Raw genomic sequence first — 26,943 nt, forward strand, 5'->3', positions numbered from 1 at the left:
GTTTTAGTACAATCACACAGCCGGGATGATGAACGGGAGCTGTGGCGAAGCTCCAACACAACAACGTGTCAAAGACGCTGTTTTAAAACATTTACAGGGAGTTTTACTTTCAGAACAACAGACATGCAGTTGGTGAGCGTCTGCTAGCTGTTGCTAGCTGTTGCTCGCTGTTGCTAGGTGAAACTGCTGTCAAAACCCTCCTTGTGACTGCTTTGGTCACTAACAGGTTGCCATGGTTACCTCTAGTTTATATGGAAGACGCAGACTCGTCTGCAAACATTTGCCACCTACTCGTTCAGCAAACGAAGAACGTGATGCCAACTGGAAACAGAGACGACTTATCTTCAAAGTAAAAGTTGCTCATTTTAAAATGTGTTGGTTTCAGGCTGAGGCCCGAGCTTTTACTTTGAAGGCAAACCTTCTCCACGTCCTCTCTGTGACAAGCTGCCGCTCGGTCGTTAGTTAGCAAAGCGAGTTAGTGTCTGGTGATCAAAAACAACCACACAGAGGTTTTTGGTGCAGCATCCTCACTGTGACCAGTTTCACTCGGCCAATCTCTGTGACTCAGGCAAGCTCTTTTAGCTCCTCCCCCTTAATACAAACTTTCTTCTGATTGGTTGCCTCTCACAAGCTCAAGGTCTGACCCACAGGTGGGCTGAGCTGTTGTTGTCTCAGCCTCCTGACGCACTTATGGTTCATCAACTTTAAAATCCAGTTGACTTTCTTCTCAAGTTATTTCATTCACAAACTTGGGCGTCCAAGCTGAATAAATCCACTTTAATATCAGATTTAAACATTTCTTATAGTGTGAATAAGACACGCAAAGAACAACAATGGTAAATTCTAACACACAACACGACCTGCTGAGTGACTTCATGCTTCGCGCTGATCCCAGAGACTTTATTCTAAATGTTTCACGGCTTAATTACGATTGATTTTGGCTTGAATCCTTTTCCCGATTAAGAAACAAGGAGATCATTCACCATTTGCTAAAGATGTAGCACTTTCACACCACCAGCAGTTTCTTCGGACTAAAATCTGAAATACTGGATGTCGAGAAGCCCGAGAATATAAAAATCATATTTGAAAATAAAAACTCATTTATTGTGGTAATCATTTCAATTTACCTCGAGTCAGAAGAACATTTTACAGTGAAGCAGCCGAGCTTGTATTCACTCCATTCAGCTCAAACAAGAAAAGAGAAGTTCATTCCTCTAAATTGCTTTTCCGAGGTTACCGTGTGTTTGTCTCTGCTTTTCTCCACGAGGTTTTCAGCTTCGTCGGGCAGACGCTGCCGACTGTGGATCTGGGTTTCAAAGGCAAAGGTGACGACGGGAAAAACACCGTTTAAAAACGCTGAGAGGGGATGTGTGCATCTTTTATGAAGCCATGAGCCGCTGCAGTCACACCCTCAGATGATCACTCACAGAGGCTCTGCTGGATGAAAGAATTTTAAATGTAGAAGCAACGTGGCCCGAGGCCGCTTTTAAGCCAACACGACGCAGCGATGGCGGGTTCAGCGTCTGGCTGAAGGACGTTTGGCTAATGACGGCGACACACCGGCCGCAACAACCTGACCTCAGACCGTTACGTCTGGTCTGAACACCCGCGCCCTTGACATGAAGCTATTTATGCACCAGCGCTCACCGGGGGAAAAAAACCTCGTAGAAGAGGCGCAAAATTTTATCAGATTGTAGGTTTGATTCATGCACGAGTACACGTGAGATATGTGAGAAAATCTGGATACACTTCAAGACGATAAGAGCTCAGAAATTATGCCCAGATCAGTAAGTCACATAATTTCAGTTACAGTCACACAACACACACAACAAACCCAAACACATTAAAGTGGATTTAACATACGTGCATAAACCTGACCTACAGGCTGATGTACTGCCAGCTCGCAGACTATTCATCACGCTGTCCTAAAACAGCTTAGGAGAGATTAATGGCCAAAATCTGCTATCTGCTCACTTCCTGCATGGTGCAGGTGCTGTTAGCAAAACATGAAGTCAAGAATAACGTGAACTCCTGGGCCATGAGGCGGGTTCAACACAGCAACAACGAGGCTCAGCGGTCAAACAAATACGGTTACTAAAAACGGTAAATAGAAGCAGAGTCTGTCACATGACAGTGATGGTGTAACCCGCCTACGGCCAGCAGAGCGACTTACAAAAGCTGTACGATATATGAAATACAAAGAGGTTAAACAACATACTGCAGCAGTGTGTGTGTGTGTGTGCACGCTGGTCAGTGAGGCGGGGAAAGGTGTGTTACAGTTACAAAGCCTGTCTGAAGGTCCTGAGCCTTCACACCGCGCTGTCATAGAACAGCCATTTACTCCATCAAATTAATATCCACACCTGTGTTTTTAACCAAGGATAAATATAAAACTAGAATTCAAATCTATCCTCGGACTACTACAAATATGACATCAGGTCCAGAGCAGTTTTAAAATTACTTGCAGCCAACGGGGAAAACAAAGAAAACCCCCCAAACTATATTAACTCTGAGAAAGGCTCCGTTCCCGACGCGACCCCAATATGGATAAGCGGACGAGAACGGAAGGATGGATATATTAAATCTATAAAACCAGATTTCTTGATCTTTCTTACTGATAAGAAGGACAGACAAAGCCTGTCTGTGCTCACAGGTCTGTAAAAGGAAACTGACAACGATTTCACCCCCGCTGGTCTCTGCTCTCAAACGCAGTCCGCTCCAGAGCAGGTTAGCTGCATAAGTTACCATGGTGATGTGCACGCAGGGTTAACCCTGAAGTCCTGAAACCCGCTTCGATGCAAAGACCTCTGCTCGTTCAGGCAATGACCGCCGGTCACGAGGCACCGCTCATAATCTCCAAACCTCAGCCTCAACAACCAGCATCCAAGTAACATCGACTAGAATCACCATCCCCGATGGTGCTGCATCATTTCTTTTATTATTGTATGAATCATGGTCATTATTAATACCTGTGTTTTTAAGGTATTTTGCTGGAGACATGATATTTTCCTGTAAATGTGATTAAACGTGCAGTTTTGTTGCAGGTGAGCTTCATGAGCTGCTTTAACGTGCCAGACTGCAGGTGTGTGTCTGTCTCCTAGAAACGACATTTAATTAGAGCTAATGTGCATCAGAAAACGCTCTTTGAGGGAACTCGGTGATGTTTGCATCGAGTTTACGAGTAACTTGATGAAGAAATGTTGTTAATTAACAACTCTGAGACTCCATTAGAGTCTCAAGGAAGTTTGTGGTACTCAACATATCCAGCACATCAACACACCGTGGAGCTCTGGTTCAGCTGCTGCAAAGCAGGACAGCTGTTATTGAGCATTAGAATAATGAGGCTGTATTGAGTGTTTGTGCTTTTGATAGCTTCCCACCTGCTGTACGTTTTGGATTCATTAAGCCACTTTTAAGCCTGTTTGAGGACTGTGAACATGATGGCAGCCCTCTAAGATACAAGCACATAAAAAATGACCCGTGCATTCCCCGATCCATCCTCGCAATTATAGCCAACGACTGTTTCACAGGCTCCACTCCTGCTTCATTTGTGTTTCAGAGCAAACAATGAGTCGGGGGAAAATTCGTTAACGGATGCGTTTCCTGGGAGGTGAAAGCACCGAGAGCGAGGAGGCCGACCCCTCTCAGCTTTTAACGGCGATTAAACTGGCCAGGAGGAGCTGCTCGGCATCCCCGCTCGTCTCTTCATCTTTCCCTCTCCTTCCCTGCACTTACTTTTTCCCGTCTCGATTCGTCACGTCTCTTTTCCTCCTCGATTCCGTGTTTTTCTTTGCCTGTTTTGTACTTTTTCTCCACGGCATTCGTCTTCGCTCAGCCTCGGCTATCGTGCGCCTGCATTTTGTTTGCTTTTAATGTGAAAAAGAAGATTCATGTTTACTGAGCTCCTCTGTGCAGAGGTGTTAATCTGGCATCCTTGACCGCACTGACCATCTGTTTTTACGATGCCAGTGTCGGCTGCAGCGCAGCAGCAGCATGATTGAATTCGGGTCCTTTGGCTCGCTCCCCGGCCCGAGGGAGGCGGTTGTTTACCTGCCTCACACGACCGACCGAAACAAAAAGATCTGTTGATTTAGAGCGAAAACTGAAACAAAGCACTGGCGTGTGTTGGCGATGAACCATTTAAGCAAAAAATCTGAATAAATAGGAGGCGAGCTTTTGCATTGTGTGGGGAATGAGGACCGAATGGGAAGAAAGGGTTTGATCTGCAAATTGAGTGCAGCTGAAAAACGACATAATTATCCTGAGAAAAATTCAAGTTATGTGAATAGAATTGCATAAAACAGCAAACTGAGGACTTTGCAAATAAAGACACTTGAAAGAGTTTTTCAGGAACTTTTATATTGTTCTATGAACTTTTGCCAAACACGTCACGTTTGAAACTTTGTCAAATCTTTTAGTTTAGTCAGATTTTTCTACTCCTTTCTACTAGTATTTGCAGCCAAACCCAAGGTTTGGGACCTTATTTGTCTTGATCCTCCAATGACAGGTCATCTCTCATGAGTAGCACTGGGTGCTCCAAAAGAAGCAGGCTCAGGGAGGGGCAGCCAGTAGGCGTTCTCCCAAAATGGCCCAAAGATTGTGGGACACGGCTGCAGGTTCAACCGTGCAGAAACAGGATGAGCCCAAGAAAATGAACTCCAGCAGGCCACCGGTGTGAACGTCTCTGACCAAACAATCAGACACAGACTTCATGAAGGTGTGTCTTGTGTCTTGAGGGCCATCAGTAGGCCCTGTGCTCTCGGCCCGGGACTACGGAGCCCCGTTGGCCGTAGAATACCAGCAGTGGCAGGTCCACAGCAGATGCCCTGAGTTTCTCAGAAATGAGAGCAGGTTCACCCTGAGCACACGTGACAGACGTGGAACGCTCTCATGGAGAACGTTATGTCTGTAAGATCGCTCAGCGTGAGTGTTTGGTGGTCAATCAGCGATGGACGCACAGGCCTGTACAGGCCAGGCAGCAGCACCCTGACTGCCATCAGGTATGGTGCAGTGTGTCCTGGGTTCCTCCTGGTGTACGACTGGTGTACGACATGTGGTGAGAGCGTGCAGGCAGTTCCTGGAGGATGAAGGAATCGATGCCACCGATGGTCCTCGGGCTCGTCTGATCTAAATCTAATAGAAGACCTCTTGGATGTCACCAGGTTGCCCCTCAGACTGTCCTGATCTAGGAGGACATCCCCCAGGACACCGTTCATCGTATTAGGAGCGTGCGCCGCCATTTTCAGACAAGCATACAAGACAAGCACGTGGACAAACTGCTGAGTACCGTTTGGAGTTGCTGCAGTGGCTAGCCTGATGCATCATCACTTTGATTTTCAGAGCTGTGCAGGTCCTTTCATTCCTAACGCTGAGTCCATATCAGTGCTGATAGATGTGTTTTCAGTGTGTTCTCTAATCTTTTGAGCAGTGCATATATTTGTACTCGCAAAATTAAATCATTAAACTTTTACAAATGTTTGCAGGGCTTCTCATTACATCGTATAGTGAACACATTTCAGTCTGGAGCAGCTGACTGCAGCTCTAAATGTTTCCATCTTTCCAGCCCAGCTTCCAGTCAAAGCAGCTCGTTGGTAGATGGAAACAAAGGCAGTGATGCAGTGACCTTTGACCCTCGACCCTTGCCCCCAGGCGGCCATACTCACTTGCTGCAGGTCCACTCCTCCCTGTGCCACTGAGAACAGGGGGTGAGAGCCAAAGTCTGAAGCCTCGAACACCTTCAGCCGGCACAGAGAGACACAAGCAGAGTCAACGCCACGGTTAGAGCTCAGAACTGATCAAACATGAACAACCTGGTCACTGCAGAGCGGCTCGGGATCCTTCATCGCCACAGCTGTTCGACGTACAGCTAAACCTGTGTGAGGCATGCAGCGTGGACACTGTTACACACTAACTAATGTCAAGCTGGGTCAAATCTCCCCTAGAAATTAAAGTCATGCACAGTCACCTCATGAGACTATTAAACTTGAGTTAGTAAGACTACGTAAAGGAACTGAAACTGATCCCAGCTTTTACCTTATAAAGAAACAATTATTATCATACTTATGAAAGCATTATACCAACAATGTCTCACTAACTGTAAAAGCAGCAATAATTGTGTTAATTTAATAAGAAAAATGTGGCCTTTAATTTTACGAGTGTCCTTAAAAACTATTTTCTTTATGTCACTGAATCGGCTGTAAGTTGCTTTAACCTCATGTGAGCAGTGTTACTCAGCTGATTACATAAGTGTTTCCTCTGCTGCTGCAAGAGCTCAGAGTCATTGTGTATTTATTTGTAAGACATTTTGAAAAGCAAAGGTAAAGCCAGCAAAGACCAGACGCACAGAACAAGTAACAAAAACAGGTTTTCCATGTGATTCTGCAATGAGAAGCAGAAATCAGTAAGAAACCATCAAGAGTTCATTTAGTTTCCCATTTACTGCTAGATGAGAAGATGAAGTGGAGCAGAATAAATACTTTATCATTCTCTGAAAGAAAACTGCCATGTGGCAGCGTGAAGGCAGCGTGACGCCAAAGGTGTGCCGATGCTGTCGGACCGCTGAGACCGTCTCCAAAGGCCAAACTGCCTGGAGATGCACTGAAATGACTTGTTTTAACAAGTCATTTGTTTTAACAAGATGGCTGAGATTCAATTTGCATCAGTCTTATTTTTATAGCCCCCCCCACACCAACGGCCGGCTCAAGGTGGCGACGCTGAAAACCAGAGAAGGAACGCATGAAACGGAACAGCGACGTCACGCTTTAGTGACGTGTGCGATCGGCCAACTAGACGTTTCAATGTTACTCCTCTGCTACGCAGCACTAATAACGCCATTCGTTTAAAATATTAATATTTCACGCCAGCTAGTGATTGGTTCTTGGCTCTTATACAGCGCCCCGGCCTCTTTCTGTTGTAAATGAGGTGGAAAGTGAAGCAGATGGTTCTGCAGTACTTTGCTAATGTCATGTAGACTGTAGTGAAATAAAGTGGCATGTACTGAAGCATTAACACGTCCTGCACACGCATGTGTACAAACAACCAAAAACGCTGCAGTCTGAGGTTCTGTGTCTGAAGTTACTCACAGTTCCACACTTTTAAACATGTTTTGGTTATTGAAGGCTGTGATTAATGGAGTATTTGTAAAATGATTTGATTCCATTATTCTCAAATGTTTTCTTTACAACTAATCTTGATTTTCCATCTAATTTATTCATCTGGTAAACGAACCATCTCTGTCTCAATGTTTTTATTATTCGTTTCTTGTTAAAAGGGATGTTTTTCCTCTCTACTGTTACCTTGTTGGGCTTCCATCATTTTTGTCTTTGCAGGTATAAAAAATAAAACTGAATGAACGTAATGTTGTGACCGGAGGTCCGACAAGCTAATCTAAGATGTCATAATTGTGTCTAAAGTTTGCAACCTGCCACTCACTGGAAATCAGTGTAGGAAGCATCAGTGCAGTAGTAATCTCACTGATCTTGGCTTATAGTAAACTAGCTTTCCCCAAACGTTAAACTGAGGACATGAAAGGGTTTCTTTAGACTCCGTCTAGCTTGAGCTTTTGTTCAAATATGCAGCTCTGCAGAATAACAAGCAAACACAACGACTGATTTCTGTCTCTGTCACTTAAACTAAAGTGCTGATGGAAAACTTTGATGCACTAAAGTTATAAAGGACCTTGTTTTATTGAATCTTCTTCAGCATTGATTTTACTTTACATGAGATTTTAGGGTTTCGAGTTGATGAAATACAAACTGTCCCACCGCTGACTGCAGCAGCGCCTCAGAGTTCATCCACAAATAACCAAATGCCCCAGACAACTACGCAGAGAGACGTCCAAGTCAATCTCCAAACAATCTGTGCTGCAGTCCAGTGATGTGTGACCAAGTACAGACAGATCTCAGTTGTGCCACTCTCTTAGGGAAAAATAAAAATCATGCAGGTCTCGGACTGACCAAATGACAACCTGCGCGCTGCTAAGCTCCGATGCACCGTCGAGCCTGAGCGCACACGGCAAGATTTCTGCAACCAATTAAGCATCAGAGTTTTCAAAGCAAACTTTTCAGAATTCAAGGTACTTTGAAAACCCTACAGGGAGAAATCGTGCAGGATTTTTCTACTTTGGTTTTGTTATGCGTGAGCAGAAAGTGCTAATTGGGGGCAAACGAGGTCAGAATATTTGGATCATTCAGCTTTCATTCAGTTCAATTCTCTGGTTTACAAAAACAACACCAGGGTGACAAATATCAGGCTCATAACAGTTAATATCCACATTTAGTATTCAATGATATCAGTGAACTTATTATTTCTGTGGCTCTTAAAGTATGCAAGCATGAGATGAGCATACAGGGAGTGCAGAATTATTAGGCAAGTTGTATTTTTGAGGAATAATGTTATTATTGAACAACAACCATGTTCTCAATGAACCCAAAACACTCATTAATATCAAAGCTGAATGTTTTTGGAAGTAGTTTTTAGTTTGTTTTTAGTTTTAGCTATTTTAGGGGGATATCTGTGTGTGCAGGTGACTATTACTGTGCATAATTATTAGGCAACTTAACAAAAAACAAATATATATATATATATATATATATATATATATATATATATATATATATATATATATAAAACAAATATATACCCATTTCAATGATTTATTTTTACCAGTGAAACCAATATAACATCTCCACATTCACAAATATACATTTCTGACATTCAAAAACAAAACAAAAACAAATCAGCGACCAATATAGCCACCTTTCTTTGCAAGGACACTCAAAAGCCTGCCATCCATGGATTCTGTCAGTGTTTTGATCTGTTCACCATCAACATTGCGTGCAGCAGCAACCACAGCCTCCCAGACACTGTTCAGAGAGGTGTACTGTTTTCCCTCCTTGTAAATCTCACATTTGATGATGGACCACAGGTTCTCAATGGGGTTCAGATCAGGTGAACAAGGAGGCCATGTCATTAGTTTGTCTTCTTTTATACCCTTTCTTGCCAGCCACGCTGTGGAGTACTTGGACGCGTGTGATGGAGCATTGTCCTGCATGAAAATCATGTTTTTCTTGAAGGATGCAGACTTCTTCCTGTACCACTGCTTGAAGAAGGTGTCTTCCAGAAACTGGCAGTAGGACTGGGAGTTGAGCTTGACTCCATCCTCAACCCGAAAAGGCCCCACAAGCTCATCTTTGATGATACCAGCCCAAACCAGTACTCCACCTCCACCTTGCTGGCGTCTGAGTCGGACTGGAGCTCTCTGCCCTTTACCAATCCAGCCACGGGTCCATCCATCTGGCCCATCAAGACTCACTCTCATTTCATCAGTCCATAAAACCTTAGAAAAACCAGTCTTGAGATATTTCTTGGCCCAGTCTTGACGTTTCAGCTTGTGTGTCTTGTTCAGTGGTGGTCGTCTTTCAGCCTTTCTAACCTTGGCCATGTCTCTGAGTATTGCACACCTTGTGCTTTTGGGCACTCCAGTGATGTTGCAGCTCTGAAATATGGCCAAACTGGTGGCAAGTGGCATCTTGGCAGCTGCACGCTTGACTTTTCTCAGTTCATGGGCAGTTATTTTGCGCCTTGGATTTTCCACACGCTTCTTGCGACCCTGTTGACTATTTTGAATGAAACGCTTGATTGTTCGATGATCACGCTTCAGAAGCTTTGCAATTTTGAGACTGCTGCATCCCTCTGCAAGATATCTCACTATTTTTGACTTTTCTGAGCCTGTCAAGTCCTTCTTTTGACCCATTTTGCCAAAGGAAAGGACGTTGCCTAATAATTATGCACACCTGATATAGGGTGTTGATGTCATTAGACCACACCCCTTCTCATTACAGAGATGCACATCACCTAATATGCTTAATTGGTAGTAGGCTTTCGAGCCTATACAGCTTGGAGTAAGACAACATGCATGAAGAGGATGATGTGGACAAAATACTCATTTGCCTAATAATTCTGCACTCCCTGTACTCAGTGCAAAATGATCTTGCTCGCAATTCTGAGGCTGTTTCAATTTTAACAATCACGTCGATTATCATGAAGTCTTTTTCTGTTTTATATTCATAAATCACCAAATGCTACAAACCATGAAGCTGTTCTTTGTCACTAAGCCAAATCAACCTATCAGCACACAGGAAGGCTGCATTCATGCTAACTGGGTTTCTAGAAGGAGAGATGTTTGTTGTCACCACCGCCTGACCTGTGAGCTTTTAGCCCCAACTCAGCATCTTCAGGCTGTCTTCCTCTGGTGTGTTGGGTTTGATGAAAAATTAAATGTAGCAGAATCTGGATGATTCTGAGGAACGAAACATGCTGCTTGTGCTTCTGTAGCTTCAGTTTCTTTAGAAATCTGGACGACCACATTTCCAGTTTGTGCCTTGTCGATAAGAGTCAATAACAGTGGTGTAATCCAAGCTCAACAAGAACAACTTTACAAGGTCAACGGGTTAAACGGGAAGGATGTGACTGCGGTACGCTGGGAATCTCTGGGGTTACGCTTAAAGAAACACACAGAGAGATTTTGTAGCACAGCCGTAACACAGTGACTCACAAAGGGCCATAAATGTGTTTCTACTGACTGTCAAAGGGCCAAGAGACTCCCAGACTTAAGCTAGCAGAGGCACAAAGAGTCTTAACAGCAGCTTCTCGTGCTTCTAGCTGTCATTTCACTGCAGGGACTTTCCCCAGGACTAAGAAACTTAGAAAGATATAAAATCCTCTACCTGTGTTTACACTGGAGCAGCCTTGGGCTAAATGTTGAGCCACTTCTACCCAGAACATGTTTTTCTCTGTCAATTAATACTTTCTGTAAATGCAGGAACGTTTAGGTCGGGGTTTATGGCGCTCAGCATCACTGAGCATTTATTTTAGTAGATGTTACAGTTTCATTTGTAAACTCTGCAAATGCAAACAAGTAAAATATGTGCTGTTTTTGTTCAATAACACTTGGAGAAACATTATTAGGCTGTGTGGAGATCAGGGAAATTATTTTGCTGCTATTGTCCAGATTAATAATATAATCTACAGTATTGATATTGCATTCAGATGTTTAAACAGTGTGTGTCTTTCAGAAAGCCACAGGCTGACAGGAAATTGCAGGTTTGCAGAGTGTGCCTGTTGCAGAACTGAAACCGAAAGCAGGGTCTAAGTGCAGGTTATTCTGAGGATTACATGTAAGGATGAGCCTCTGTTCTGGTGAAAAGTCAGAAGTGCAACGGGTGAGATGAGAGAGCATTTAAGGACGACACACACACACACACACACTCAGTTAGAGAGAATCATTTATAGGTGAGAGGTTAATCATGTTGTCTTGTAACTGCGGGTTTGGAGAAGCGGGTTGACAGGAAACATCTGCCATGAAGACAGAGACAATGTTCCTTTTCAAACTGTGTTAAAAGTCATTGTGGTTTTGAATTGACGTATGCAAATATTCTATCTGATGACGCATGAGCGGGCGTCATTAAATTCAAACCCTGATGGTATAAAAAATCTGTTTATGCTTTGATTGGTTGGAAATCAGCGCTGTCTGCGAACGGAGCTGGTCTTCCCATGCGTGTATTTAATTAAAATCAATTGTTTGACCAAGCTCTTGGACCATGGTTGTTTGTACTCTCCTTCCTCAATATTTGAACCTTAACATTTGGGGGCTTCGTCCGGTGGTTGAGGAGGGAGAGAATTGGAGGTGTAGACGGAGAAATTCGGTGGTCCGTGGTGGTCAGACAGACAGGCGTGAGACCCGGCAACCAAACTGAGTGGACAGGCGCCTTTATAAAAGAAGTAGGCACAGGCCTGTTGATTTTATCAATAAATAATCTAGATTTTCCTTTCCAACCTTGACTATAATCCTCTAACACCATGATACAATTACCTAAATCAGTTCCACATGGTGATCTATTACAATGAGTTATTGGTTTAATCTGAAGATCCCCAATAGACAGTGTAATCGTCAGAAATGGGACTTGATGTGATTATACTGACAATCAATCCCTGCAGCCTGAAGAGCATCTTGGCAGAATAAGTGGTAAGAAGGCAAAAAGCATCGTTTCTTATTATATCTTTACTTTAAATTATCTTTAAGACAGCAAATCCATTGTTTTGTTTTTACTACGAGGTGGATTCCCACTGATTACCTTCGAATCTGCAGACAAACATCTAATTTCATTTTTCAGGTTTTCTACATCGATTGCAGATTGCATCCTATTTGTGCGACCTTGTTTTTCTTACCTGAATAAAAGATGTCACAACAAAATAAAGTGTTTCATGCACATTTTGTAAAAAATATTAAGACCTTTGAAGGAAAATCTAAGTTAATTTTGAGATCACCGATCATGTAATATGCACCAGGGCACCAGCCCAAACATGTCTAAGGCAAATTTATAGAAACTACAAGATAGTTTTAAGTTGAACTCAAATATATTTGACACCAGTGTCTTTCCATTATGAGGTGTTCCAAACAAGGAAAAGTTCAGCTACAAACAAACAATATCTTAATCGTAGCCTTAGATGGGTCACCAATGACCTGATAGATGTCCATCTGATCTTACATGATGCAAAGTTTTGCCCTATTTTGGAACAAAAACCATTTTCCACAAATTCCTGGTTATAGAATCAGATTGTATCTAAAAGTGAATCAAGTTCAACCAGTCCCCATATTTGTTCAAATCCGTCCCCAGCCTTTCAAGGATGCTATCAAATGGATGATCACATGACTTCCCTGGAAGAGATAACAATCTGGTCTGGAAATAAAAATCATATATAGTAGAATTTGGTGAAAACGTTCCAATCCAACAAATTCATTCACAGAAACACAGACAAACCAAGGTTTCCTCTCCAGCAGCGACAAATGTTTTCTCTAGTGAATACTTAAGAATTGTGAGTCGTCATAAAAAAGCATCATTTTATCATACTGAACTGGTGTGACAGGAGCCGCCTACACCCTACAACTTAGCAAGTGGACTGTGTGTGTGTACACATCCATACTTGTATTACTGATGTTGTGGGGACATAAATCTATTTAATGACTTGCGGGGACCTCGGTTTTTTGTGAGGACCAAAAGTTGCCTGTTGAGCCATTTGAAGGAAATTGCTGTTCTAGATTAAGTTTAGTCTACATCCAGGAAATTAAAGTAAGGCAGTTTGATCTCCTCTGAAAAGATGGAAACATGACTGTGTCTGTGCATGGAAAAAACATAAGAGGGTAAGCGACCATGTGGGTATTCTGTCTGACACTGAAATTGCAAACCAAAGCATATTCTTGAATAATAAATTATGTATCGACTCACTCATCCGTCCACTCCTCCATCTCTTCCTCAGTACTCCCATACATCCATCATTTCTTCATACCTCCCTAAATCCCCTTCATCTACGCGTCTATCTGACCCATTAATCCGTCCGCCCGTGCCTCTCTCACCAACATCTCTGCCTCTCCTCCTTTCATGCTTCCTTCTGTTACCTGATTTTCTTCCGTCTATAAATCTGTTTGTTCTGCTTTCATTAATCATTTCCTTTATTCTGCCACTCTCATACTACTTTCATCACCGGATACCTGCATTATTTTGTTCTGTCTGCTCCATCTATCATTTTCCTGCCGTCTTGCACATTTTATGTTTTGCTCCCTGTTACGGTTCATCTGAAGGACCTTTACAGTGGTACATGATTTCCAGCAGGATGTTAATTACCATCATTCTCCAACAGCTTACCTGGTTTCCTGCCAGCAGTACAGTTCCCGGAGTCGGGCTGGGTCGGTATGGAATAGTCGCTCCTTTTGGTGGAGACTACAGATAAAGAAAAGACAGTCAGAGGTGAGGTTATAGGCACAAACATATGAAGAATCTTAAGGTGGTGGTGGCAAATAATGGGGTCCAATTATGTGCTGGCATCAGCGTTGGGAAGGTTACCTCTAAAATGTATTCCACTACAGATTATATGACGAATATTCTGAATACTTTGGATTACTTTATGTATATATATACTTTATATATTTACTTTTTATATTATCATGCTTTTTACAACTACATGAATCTCCTATTGCTGTGTGATTTATTACTATTACTGAAGGTTACTCTCCACACCAACACCAACCAGATGTTTAAATCTTAATATAAATGAGTAACAGTAGGTGGACATTAGGTAAGGCTGCACTTTTTGCAGCGATCTCGTGTAGAAAACTATTCTGGAACTTATTATTTCGGAGGAAAACACAAACGCAGCGTACAGTCGAGTCTTAACAGCTTACTTACAGCTGGGCTCGTCAGGCTCTCTGTTTGGCTGCAGTGGTTATTATTATATTTACATGCTTCCAGCTCCCGTTTCTGCTCCGTGACAGCTCGTACTTTCTTTAGGGCGATGCCTGTAACACTCTGCCTATTGCCTTCATATTAAATCATTTTTTTGAATAATAATTTTTAAAAATATTTCTTCACATCACTATTCGGGGCACAAGTAGAGGAGACATGGGCCATGAGATTGAGACACAGACATCAGAGCCTCTTAATGTGTGTTTTGTTTGGGTTTCCACCAGCCTGGAATTACCAAAAACAGAGAGGACACAGCCGAACGTATAAAACAGGAAAAGACCGCCGTGTAATCCATTTATTTCAACAAAGTAACTGTATTCTGAATACCACCTTTTTAAACGGTAACTGTAACGGAATACAGTTACTCATATTTTGTATTTTAAGTATGTAATGCTGGTACATGTACTCCGTTACTCCCCAACACTGGCTGGCATCTGTGAAAGCAACGTCAATAGAAAGTCAATTGTAGTGCTGAGCTGTGTTTTACCATTGTGTGTGTGTCTCACTGTTATTCAAGGGCAAAACCAGCTGCTTTATATCTTTAGCATGAAATCAGTGTTGAAACATTGGAAGGCGAGTGTTGGAATAATAACTTACAAATCTGACTCCCCATTGAGGCGCTTGTGTTTAATAGATTGGGTTTAACACTAAAAACTACTTGGTTAGTTTAGGGATGAGCTTGCGATATGGGTTAAAGGTACTTTTTGTCATTACCCTGTTTAAATTTTAACCACCAAGGCAACATTTTACCAGCGTTGTGATGAAACATTTTTGGATGTGTCCTGTGGTTTCCTTGACTTTTGAGGTGGGAGATATCATCAGCCCTACCCTCTGAGACTGGACACCAAACCCCAAGAACAACTGGTGCGTTGAAGGCCTTGAGTGCGAGAGCGGCTGACCTGAGATAATGGATAACAGCTCTACCCTGGATCCTCCTGGCCGATTACGAAGACTACGTGAAGCATCCTCTGAAAGTCTACTAGAAGATGTGACATCTGGACAGTCCCTACTACCACTAGAGCAGGGCGATATGACCAAAAATATTTATCACGATATACATTTGAAAATTTGCAATAACGATATAACTGATGATATAATTAATGATGGATTGCATTTCTATAGCGCTTTTCGAGACCCTCAAAGCGCTTCACAATTCCACTATTCATTTACACTCACATTCACACACTGGTGGAGGCAGCTACAGGTACAGCTGCCCTGGGGCAGACTGACAGAAGCGAGGCTGCCATATCGCACCATCGGCCCCTCTGGCCAACACCAGTAGGCGGTAGGTGAAATGTCTTGCCCAAGGACACAGTGACCAAGACTGTACGAGCCGGGGCTCGAACCGGCAACCTTCCAATCACAAGACGAACTGTAGTGTAGTAGTGAACCAGCAGAGGAAGAGACCCGTAGTGATAGATGTAGCGATACCGAGTGATAGCAACATCAAGAAGAAGGAACATGAGAACCTGGGAAGTACCAATGGCTGAAAGAGCAGCTCAAGAAGATGCGGAGGGTGAAGGTAACCGTTGTAATCGCAGCACTCGGTGCAGTGACCCCAAAGCTAGGGGAGTGGCTCCTGCAGATCCCAGGAACAACATCCGAGATCTCTGTCCAGTAGAGCTCCCAGGCCTCTGGCTGAGGACCCGAGCTTGCAGTGGGGGATTTTTTTTTTGGACATACACATTAATACACAGTAGTGACGACATCGGAGTGGTAGGTCCACTTCACTGATGCCATAATCTAAGCAAAAACCATCAGTGGTTATATAGTAAGGGCACTAAATTGATTGATTGCTGATAGTTGCACCAACTGTGGTCACCCAAAAAATAGTGGATGGCAGTTCTGGCTGCAGGAGAACAGCAGAACCTCTAACATTACAGATATGCTTTTATGTTTTTCCAACTTGGAAGGATTTAGTTAAAAAGACTACGAGATAGATCTTTAAATGCATAAAGCTCATCATTTAATATGTGATAAGTTTTGCTGCTGAAAACTATCATTTTTTATAGAAGCAGAAGGGGGTTCAATACTTCAGAGGCTGGGAAACAACCGTGCTTTATATTTAATTTGGGATATTAAGCCTATTAAGCCTGTACAGTACATTCTCTGAGTGACTGATCATCAAGTGTCGGCTAATGTTTCATCCATTTTTATCTTATTGTGTGTTTGGTGCAACAGGGAGACATCAAAGGGACATTAAGCAGCAACATGAGTTTATTTCATTATTGCTGCACAACATCATAAAAGCCAAGTGGCTCTTATTTAAACTTGCTGTGCTGCTGGATTGTTGTGTTTGTCTGAATTGCTGATGCGGTTGAAATGAGGGAATCACGGCTTTTCCTGCTGCATGCTGAGCGCTTTTATTACACAGGCACTCTACTAATGTCATATTCATCATGCTGCGATCCACTGCAGCTCATTAAGTTCTGGTTGTAGGATACACCCAGAGAGTCTAGGCTAATTGTTTTAGCTGATGAGATTCTTAATGATGACCTGTCAGCGCTCAATTTAAATATGAATACGTAATCAAATGAAACAAGTTTTCACATATTCTGCAAAACATTTGGCTTTGCAGAACAGGATTCCCCCTCACACTCATTCACAGTTTGCACAGAGGTGGGGGGGGGGGGGTGACCGGTGGACCCCAGAGACTGGGATTTCTCACATCACGGGCCCTGCATGTTGATAATTCATATTTACTTCAGCCTTTATATTTTTCATTTATGTGTGCATTTTATAAATGCTTTCTCTTATAGTTTTTATGGTAATAGTAGGGCATTAAGATACAAGAAGGTAATCTGTGGAAATCGCTTACTTTCCAAAGTAATGTCCAATATCCATCCCACTCTTGTATCAACTAGGGCTGCCACAAACGATTATTTTGATAGTCGACTAGTCTAATCGACTAATCAGATCATGCATCCATTGGACGTAAAACTACAGCTTATTGCACCAGCATGCATCTGATCTTATATAACTATCATTAGCTTACAGCTGGAAGTGTTTAAGGTATGTGCTAACTAAAAATAAAGACAAGATGATAGTTTATTAAACCTTTAGTGAAATTTGCAGATTGTAGCAACAAACCGAAAGGCCCCCAAATTGTGTGCCGATGTGTGCAAGTTGTTGGTGACAAAGTCCATTGAAGACGAACATATTTTTTTGCAGTACTGTAACGTAACATTTACAGCTATCAATATGAGTAAGTAGCTCGCTGTTTACGCTAATGTTAGCAGCTAACTAGCCAATTCGCTTACTGAGATGACTGTACCACTTCGTCATCAGAAGCCATGACGTGCTTCCTTTTCAGATGCTCGTGCATCGCCGTCGTGCCGCCATGGAAGGCAAGTTCCATTGTGCAGATTTTGCATTGGACATTATTCTTCTTTATGCTCCCAGACTTAACTTTGGCATCCTTGTAGATGCATTGCTGCCATCTTCTGTTTCAGTCTGTTATTACCCTCTTAAATCCTACTACTTATTCCAGCGTCTTTCAGGATCTTACAAGGTTCAAACGACGCGTCGACTATTGAATTAGTCGTCAACGATTTTGTCGACAAATCGTGGCAGCCCCTAGTATCAACAGCACTCAAATATAAGTAAGTGGGTAACAAGAGGCTAGAACTGGGGTAAAAATGTGCAAACACACACGTCTGTGAGGCAGACAGAAATATATCCTGGTAACAATGTGATAACCTGCCATTATAATGACGCAATGCTGATTAATGCTTTAATATATGAGGATATTGTTCCTACCTCAGTACCCCACTATTACTTTACAGTTTAAGTGATACATATATTTTGTCTTCATGGATTGAGTTTTTACAATAAAAAGGGAAAAAAAGGAAGTTTAAAAGTACAAAAACAATGCAGTTCCTGTAATGTCCACTTGAGGCAGTGCTAACTGACTCTCGTGCTAAAACATCCAAAATTTCACCAGAAAACAAACAAACAAACAAACAAACAAACATATTTACACTTTATAATATAACAACTGTACGTGGGATAGTTTGTCTTTCTCTTTTTTATTTTTAAATGTATTAAGGCTTAAAGTTGGGGACATGGGCGCTTTGGCTGAGAGCTGGCTGTCTGAGCAGTTCAGGTACTTTATATAAGGTTGGGAAAACCTGCAGTCAGCTGAGACTGAAAACACTACGTCCAGATGAACAGAATCAATTTTTTTCCGTCTATATTGGCATTTTTGTTGAGTTCTGAGATTTCGTTCCCTCTAAATTCACCGTGGAATAAAGTGAAGCTGCAGCAGAAACCTCTACTCTACGTCCGACAACAGGACTTCACAGAAAAATAGATTTCTCATTCATTTATCCCAATGTGCTGTTTGGATGCATCACTTCCAAGCATGCACAGGGTGGACGGCAGGGAGACAACAGTCCATCAGAGGACCAAAGTACATCAAAAGATTTCTTACTGAGATCAAACAAAGTGTGAATGGAGGCATGCAACTTCACATTGACAGTAAGTACCAGCACTTGAAAGTGAATGAAGTTTAAATAAGGTCAGCATTTTTATTTCTTTTCTGCTCCTCCTTTCTCATCGCAGATTAAGGTGCTTGGAGTACCAATGAGCTCCTGAAGCCTTTGATTTCTCAGTTTCTGCTTCTAATCCTCGAGACGTGCTCTCCTTAATGACTGCAGTCTCTGATTAATTATAATACAATCATGAATTATAAATTTTACTTTTTCCATTTTGAAGATTATTGGAAAGGAGCACGAAATCTCACAAAAATGTAATGTAGTGGTAATAAAGCGCAGACGAGTGTGCATCATTACAGAGCCGCTGCATAAATTTTTAAAAGAATCACTCCTGCGGCTCTGTTATTTCAAAATTAGCATCAGGTTGCATCAGATGAAGAAAAAAGCTTTGTGTCTTGAGTGTCACGAGTGTGATGGTAATAATAGATCAGGGAAGGATGGCGATGATGCTCGTGTCACAAAATGACAAATCTAGAAATACTGATACGAAGAGAAAGCCTTGAACTAATCACGTAAGATGATGTCAGACATTTTGACTAATTATTAAGGTGTAAAGGTTAGCTTAGAAAAGGATGAAGGCACATAAGGCTGTTGTCATAGCAACCACCCACCAGATAATGCACACATCCAAAAAACAAAAACTTGCACTGAGGAGAAATGTGCACCAAAGCAGCTGCAATGTGTGAAAACAGGAATGCTGAAAAAGCAGCGTTAAAGGTGTTTGAGGCAGTGATGAACCTGCAGAGCATCAGCCACAGACTGTATGCAATGAATGGAGACACTCTGATGTCACCAACTAGTATTTTAAAACCTCAACGTTAGTATTTTAGCTAACGTAATATCATGTTTAATGGAGCCAGAAGGTTCATCACTGCCTCAAACACCTTTAACGCCTTGCTTTTTCACACCTTGCATTTCATTTCTCTGCAGATAAAAGGTTTTTTAGGGTCTGCTAAGTCATCAGGTTAGCAAGCAACATCAATAGACTGCATGCTTCCCTCACACAAACACAGACACCATGTAAAAATATAAAATCCTAGAAGGAGGTCACACTTTTTGGACGATCTGTTAATACAACTAGCCCCACAGCAGCCATATCATTGGTCAGATAATTAAAAATCCTCTAAAAGGCTCCACAAACACATTCGCTGACTCCAGTTAGTTGAGGTGAAGCCTAGCAGACAGCTAGCAGCTATGACCGCCTGTGTCACCATTCACCTCTTAGTCAGAGAGGCCACGCCCCTAATGATGTTATGAAGAGGGAAAATCTCCATAGAGACCAAAATGGTTTTTGTACCAGGTTGTAAACATGTTTATTTCTGCTGTAAAGTTTTAACACGGGAGTCTATGGGGACTGACTCACTGCTGGAGCCACCCCCGAGTGGCCTTTAGCGGAACTGCAGCTGTTGGAGTTTCCACACAGGCTCTGGTTTTCAGCCCCAAACTTCACAGCTTTGTGGAAACCAGGCATTTGAACATTTTCTACAGTACTTTCTCGTTAATTTCACTCAGTTTTCCTGTTTGGCCTCACTCACGTACCTCGAGGATTACAGTGCAGATGAGTTTAACACACTGGATGATGGCGTCCTGGCTCCCTGATATCGTCACTTCTCTCTCTGTGGAGTTGGGGAGGAGGTCACCTGCCACCTGAACCTGCGCACCTGTCGTCTGTACACACAAAGAAACACACACAGCAGTGATTCTGTACCCTAAAAATATAAGCAGAGAGAATGCTGTCAGATGCTACATGAGGCCCCAAAAAGTGTTTTTTGACAACTCAGAAGGTCACGTGTCAGATTGTATATTAATAGACATGAAGTTCACGCACTCAAAGTTAAGCAAAGACTATTCAAAGTGGTAGTTTCAGGATATTTAGTAAGAAAGCCAAAGCGAAATGAATAAAAGTTTCAGCGCTCGTGGAATTCAGATCTAGTAAAGCGCTGTACAAATACAGGCCATTTACCATTTTCCCTTAATTAGCTGGCTCATGCTGCGGCGGATGCTGTCAGATGTGCGACCCAACATTCACACTGAAGCCTTTGTGAAGTTTTCAAGGTCTTGTTTCACACTGTGTGTGTTCACATTATTGCACAAGGTTTCAGTCTGACAAGCATCCAGTCGGGGTCAAAGTTAGTATCTAAATATGGGAGCTCATGTTTGAGTCTTCCTGTCTGCTGGATTGATGTTTATGACCTTTGAGTCAAACTTGCACAGAAGCCAGTCACGGTATACTAAAATAACATTCATTTGCATTCTCTCCACTGTGCCCAGGTTGTAAACAGAGCTGCCCATTAAAGCCTGTTACAAACAGGGTCTGCTCTGTCAGACAAGCCCAAGCAGCTTCTGCTCAGTAAAATGCAGATTAACTTTCTGCTGGTTAAATCTCAAACAGACTATTAGAGACAGCGAGTCAGTTCCACGCCGGTGCTGGGTTTATATCCTAAATTAAACAGGACAAGACTCAACAGCTCCCTCTCTCTGACATCTGGGGTCATGGGTGACAGACTGAACGGGGCTTTTAGAGCTCAAAAATGTAAATTTTACTCGGTAAACATTTTTGTTAAGGATATCTTTATCATCAGATGTAGTTTTGTTTTTTGTATCTTCACAAGTTTTGATTAGAATAAAATAGCGTTCTGTGAGTAGAGCACCACGAACAACTTTCAGGCATTCACCATTTCATTGGAGATAATTTATCTGAATTTATCTTGCCAAAGGATATTAGCCAATCAGACTGCAGCAGACAGGGACAGAACCACCAACCTCCTGACTGCAGCCACAAAACTTTCATGGCTCTGTTCTGCGTCATCAGACGCTTCACAGTTCGTGTAAATGACACCGGACCTGATGTGAGGCACCAACCAAGCCCTTCATCTCACTACAGGACTTGGAGAGTCAAACCTTCTCTGGCATGAACATCAGCACAGAAACTGCAGGCTGGGAGCTTCACAGTGGGTTTCCATGGCCAGCAGCTCCTGTAGGCCTCATGTGTCGGTGGCCCAGCACTTATGCTCCCACAGTGTGTATGGATTTTTAAAAATCTAAAATAAAGTGTGTATTTTTTTTTCCAGAAGCAGGAGCCAATATTTAAGTCGTTTAGGTCTTTCACTCTTGTTCATCGAGCACTAGCTAATCAGCAGTTAATCAGCAGTAACTCATATCTGGTTTGATGTCTTCTTGGAAAGTGGAAAACGTTCCTGCAATGCCCGATTTTACGACAGAGACTTCATCTTGTCGAGCGGCTCACCTCTCTGATCTCCTTGATCTTAGACCCGCCTTTGCCGATGAGGGAACCGCACTGGCTCGCTGGGATGACCAACCGTAAAGTGACGGGAGGCTTGCTGGTCACCGTGCCGTTGGCTACCAAGGCCGTCAGGTCCTGAGATTAAGAGAAAAGAAACAGATGGATTTAGTCGTTAAAGGGCTCGAGGTATTTCCGTTCGATGGATACATCCATCAGTGTGCCTGGAGAACAGCATGCAGCTGCTGAGCTGCCTTCCACCGTCTGTCAGCGCGAGCCCTTTAACATCTGAGCTGTAGGAAAACAAAGCTCTTATTAAACAAACAGTATTTCTAATGTTTGCTTTTGAGCATAGAATGAATGCAGCCCATTGGATATGCATACCAAAACATGTAAGCAAACAAAGATGATCAGAGATGAACCTTTTTATCCTTCCTAACCACGTCTCAGTCCTCGTATTGATTTATTTCTAAAGAGCTGGATTTCAGGAGTTAAGCTTTGGAACAGACGAGGCTGTTATGGCAGTTAGATCAGAGCTGGAGCTCCAGTTTCACTCAGCTTTTCATGACATCTGGTAAAAGGAATGACCCCCCCCCCCCCAAAAAAAAAACAAACACCACTAAACATGTTTCTTGTCATTAAAAATATAAAAAGAAGCTTGACACACAAAAATAATCACTACTGAAACTTGTAGTGTTGAATAAATGAGACAGTGTTACTTCAGACTGGCTCTGCAGCTCTGTGGATAAACCCACATCAGCTGATCCCTCAGTGGCCTGAACCTGCTTTCTGCAAGCCACTTTGCAACCCACCTCCAGCACACCACTACTTCCACATCCAAAAATCTATTTAGTTACTTAGAAAATGAACAGATGTAAATTAAAATGATATGCCATGATTACTGAAGTACATTAAAGGTAATCTGTGGATTGCGTTGTCACAGCTGTAGTGGCACAGTACGTGAGATGCACTTCTGCATAGCACACATTTTTATGTAAGAGGCCATTTGCAAACAGAAGGCTCCTGACTGTTACGTTAGGACAGCACTGAACTCGCTCTCCAGTAGTTAAAGGAATGACGATTACCAAAACCTGAGGCTAAAGCAGCTTCAGAAAAATATTCAAGTCCAATGCAACCAAGATCTGCAATGAGACAAACGCTGGCAGCTCATGAAAGAAAAAACTGATTGTGATTTTCATCAGGAGGGGCTCAGAGTAGAGCTGCTACACCTACGGCCATCTGTGCGTCTCCTGAACTGCTTCCTCTGTGACTTAGACCATGATGAGTGGATGGATGGACCATGTGATAAATGCCCTAGTCATTCCTGTTTCAGATGACCCCGTATATCGTCATATCATGGCGAAATTAATCGTGAATTTAGTTGCTGCACTTGGTTATATGATAACCTTCCTGCTGTGTACCTACAGTGTCGGTCGGCTTGCTGATGTTAGCCCGTGGCTAGCTGTGGTCTCAGGCTTGTAAAGGAACACTGTGCCTCTAAGAGTTGCAACTATTCTCTTCAAACTGGCTCCAGTACAAACAACCAGGTGGTGCCAAACCTCTGCACAGTCTGTCTCCATGTAAGTGTATTATTTGCTTCTTTTGCAGCACAGACCAGCAAACCAAATTAATCTAATTTATGTAACTAAAAAAAAAAAAGTCTATTACTGGACATTTTTTAATGCTCATAATAAATATTTGCATTTAATGTCTGTGAGCTCAGTCTGTGAAAGGTTAGCGCTGATTGGAAAGACAACTTCCACACTTGTCTGTCGTTCCTTTAATTCCGATGCAGATCACAGACTATATTTGCCCTGGTCAAACGTCTCTGTCTCCCCCTCTCTGCCACCGACTCCCCTCTCCGACTTTGACTTTCTCTGTTTATACTTCTGCCTTCCACACACACACACACACACACACACACACACACACACACACACACACACACACACACAGAGCGCTCTCTACTCCCAGTCAAGGTCCGTGAAGTTTGATGAATAGGCGGCATTCAAGTCGGGATAATAGCAGATCACGTTCCGTACGCTCTGATTGGTTTGGTTTCATTTCATCAAAAGCCAGCGGACGTTTAAAAGTGGGCTTTCTTTTCAACACAGTAACCACATTTTGTAAAAGAATTGCTACATTATCATTGGAAAAATTACTTCTTGTAACCCAGATTGTCAAACACAGGCTGGAAATTCTGTAGCTAATAAATTACAGTTCAGCTGAATCACTGCTGGTTTCCACTAGAGAAGCTAATAGGATTCCTTCCCAAGGTCTCCAGCCTCGAAATACATCCTAGAAACATATGCAATCACACGCAACAGTTAAACAAGAAAATGTAAAGCTATAAATAAAGTCGTTCTAAAACAAGCTGCTGGAAGTTATTCACTGAGATGGATTTGCACATTTTGTAAAGGTCACGATTTGATCTGACTGCTGATTTGAAGACAATTTTACTCAAAGTGAGCAAAACATTTCTTTTTGTCTTTTAATTGACGTGTTTATAAGCTCGACTAATCTTTCAGATGATTTGTTTCATCCAGCGTCCGATGAATGCGCTTCGTCCGCGTTTGCTTCATCTTTCCAGAAGCTCTCATGTGTGCGTTTGAAGACTTCCCAGAAATATTTGAATCTTTCTGCCAATCACAGTGAAGCAGTGCACCTCTAGGCTCTGTGCTTTCTGTATATATCTGGTATATTGTTATTATAATGGTTGCACTTGGCAGGCTTTACACAGTCTGACCGGCCTGATGTGGATGTGAGTGTAAGCTCCTGATTTCCAGTCCTCTGCTCAGACTTCAGTTGTGAAATCAAAATATTATCACATTAAAAAAGTTAAAGCGCATCTGGGTGGTGCCTCAGGTCTCCTTTAAATAAATGAAAGTAAAACATATAGAGCTCGTGTGGGGTGAAAATCTTGACAGTTTGCACTCCAGAACCAGACCATATCTGTTAGAATAACACAAGTCATCTCCATCTGTGAAGCCTGCATGTAGCACATGCACCGATAACGCTGCCTGGTACAGCCATGACTACAATCGATGCTGCACTCTTTAGCTCCTCTCTTGCATCAGATGCAGCTGAGGTTTTTGGAACAGGTCCAGTAATATCACTGACTTGTTGCTATGACTTGTTATTCCATCTTACCCAGAGTTATTGTATTTCCATATTCACCCAGCCTTATAGTGAATTCATCGGCCCCGGGGTCTCCACTCTGCTCTTACACTTCTGCAGCTGCTTCTGACAAAATCTGATGATGTTCTTTCAGGTGGAAATTAAGAAGCAGCCCGGGGCGACTCTGGCAGGCTTATTCGGAAATAGCCGAATTCTGTCAAGGCAGCAGACCACGTGTCGTCTAAAACACCGCACTGTGCAAAACTCTTGAGCCAGACGCAGACAATTCAGTTGAAATCAAACAGAAGCTGCAAAAAACCGTGTAGATCAGTAAAGGAGCGAGTAAATCTGACAGCTCAGGTGTGAGGCCAGGATTTATCCAGATAGAGCAGCGTTCATTACAAACAAGTCTGTCCTGTAAGTGTGGAGTCCACCCGTCACAGACGACCACCAAACTTTCTTTACTGTCAGATCCTGACCGATCCACTGTGGAAATGTGCTAATGGTTTTTTTCCCTGCATGCAAAGCTGCAGGTATTTATTCAAGAAAAGGAAAGTTTGTGACTCACAGCCACCTGTGGACAACAAACAAAAGGTTTCTGCAAACGCCTGAATTACATCCAGGGACGGGAAATGTTCTTTTCTACCTGAGCACACAAAACACATTATACAGCTTACCTCATTCATACTATTTCAATGTATTTATTTACTTATTATTTTTTCATACAAGCACTTTTTCTATGCTTTTTTTTTTATCTAAGACTCACGCACATTTATACCCCGATGGATGCATCAGAGAGCAACTTGGGGTCAGCATCTTGCTTTAGGATATGTGGCGTGCACTCTTAGGAGATGACCTGATCTGCCTCCTGAACCAGACCGTGTGGCGGTGGCAGATTTCTGTGCTGTTTCGCTCCGTTTTCTTTGATGGCCCGAACATATCTGAGCAGTTCTTACTACACCTGCTCGCCCCTCGGCAGCCGATGCCCGCTGCCCTCTTTGGTGAAGTCAGACTCTGATTATCTCTGGGCACAGTTGGTGGCTTCCCACAGTTGGAGGCGGCGACTCTGTTGTGTTTTGTACAGTTGGTAGGTGAGCTGCCATCTTTGTCTTTTATTAATGAGAAGAAGCAGTGTTCAGGAAACACGTTCAAATATTTTATTTTTCACAAGACTAAATACTTTTAACAGGTTAGAAAAGCTTTTACATCAGCTCATGACAACATTATGTTTGTTGTAATGTCAGGAAGTAATTATCTGTCATTTGTATTGAATCTGACTCTTTGAATGAAAGTCCAGGACAGTCTCAGGAGTGTTTCCCGCTCACCCATCCAGCCCTGAACTTCACAACTCTTCCACCTCCTAAACTGCTGTTAGAAAGGCTTCACTCATTCACTCACTTTTTAATTGCATCTCCTCTTTTCAGCAGCTCTTCCCAACTTTCTCCCCCTTTTCTCATTACATACTATCTCTGCGTATGGCAGCTTAAATCCTCCTTTTCTCTCTGTATTGCTCCTCCATCCTTTACCAAATCTCCCTCCGTCCCCTCGTTCTGTATGACTCTCCCTCTCCGACTTTAATTAACTCAGGTAATAAATAGCAGTCCAAATCACCTGGTCCTAATACGATTGGTTCAATCAATTAAGGCCGAGCTGCACTCGGAGCCTCGTTGCATGTGAAATGTAAATAACAGAGCGCCGTCTTGTCTGGGCTGCCCATCAGATGAACGTGGTCTGAATGAAATCACTCCAATCCCTCCTCTGCAGGAACACATATTTATTTATATCATCA

At 42.6% G+C, this 26,943-nt stretch overlaps 1 protein-coding gene across 5 annotated transcripts in view; it reads right to left on the reverse strand.

The window, feature by feature from the left end:
• The window catches only part of pcbp4 (poly(rC) binding protein 4), a 199,203-nt gene that overhangs the window by 35,117 nt on the left and 137,143 nt on the right, over positions 1-26,943 (reverse strand). For 4 of the 5 annotated variants that reach the window (XM_080892765.1, XM_080892764.1, XM_080892766.1 and 1 more), the window contains 4 exons: positions 22,044-22,175; positions 20,336-20,464; positions 13,704-13,778; positions 5,664-5,735 (listed from right to left, as the gene is read on the reverse strand). In XM_080892765.1, the coding sequence (XP_080748891.1) occupies positions 5,664-5,735; positions 13,704-13,778; positions 20,336-20,464; positions 22,044-22,175 (408 nt within the window). The remainder of the gene's footprint in view (positions 1-5,663; positions 5,736-13,703; positions 13,779-20,335; positions 20,465-22,043; positions 22,176-26,943) is intronic. The other variant, XM_080892768.1, reaches the window with a different exon arrangement.

This window comes from Rhamphochromis sp. 'chilingali' (assembly GCF_963969265.1).
Source record: "Rhamphochromis sp. 'chilingali' genome assembly, chromosome: 9".
NCBI lineage: Eukaryota > Metazoa > Chordata > Actinopteri > Cichliformes > Cichlidae > Rhamphochromis > Rhamphochromis sp. 'chilingali'.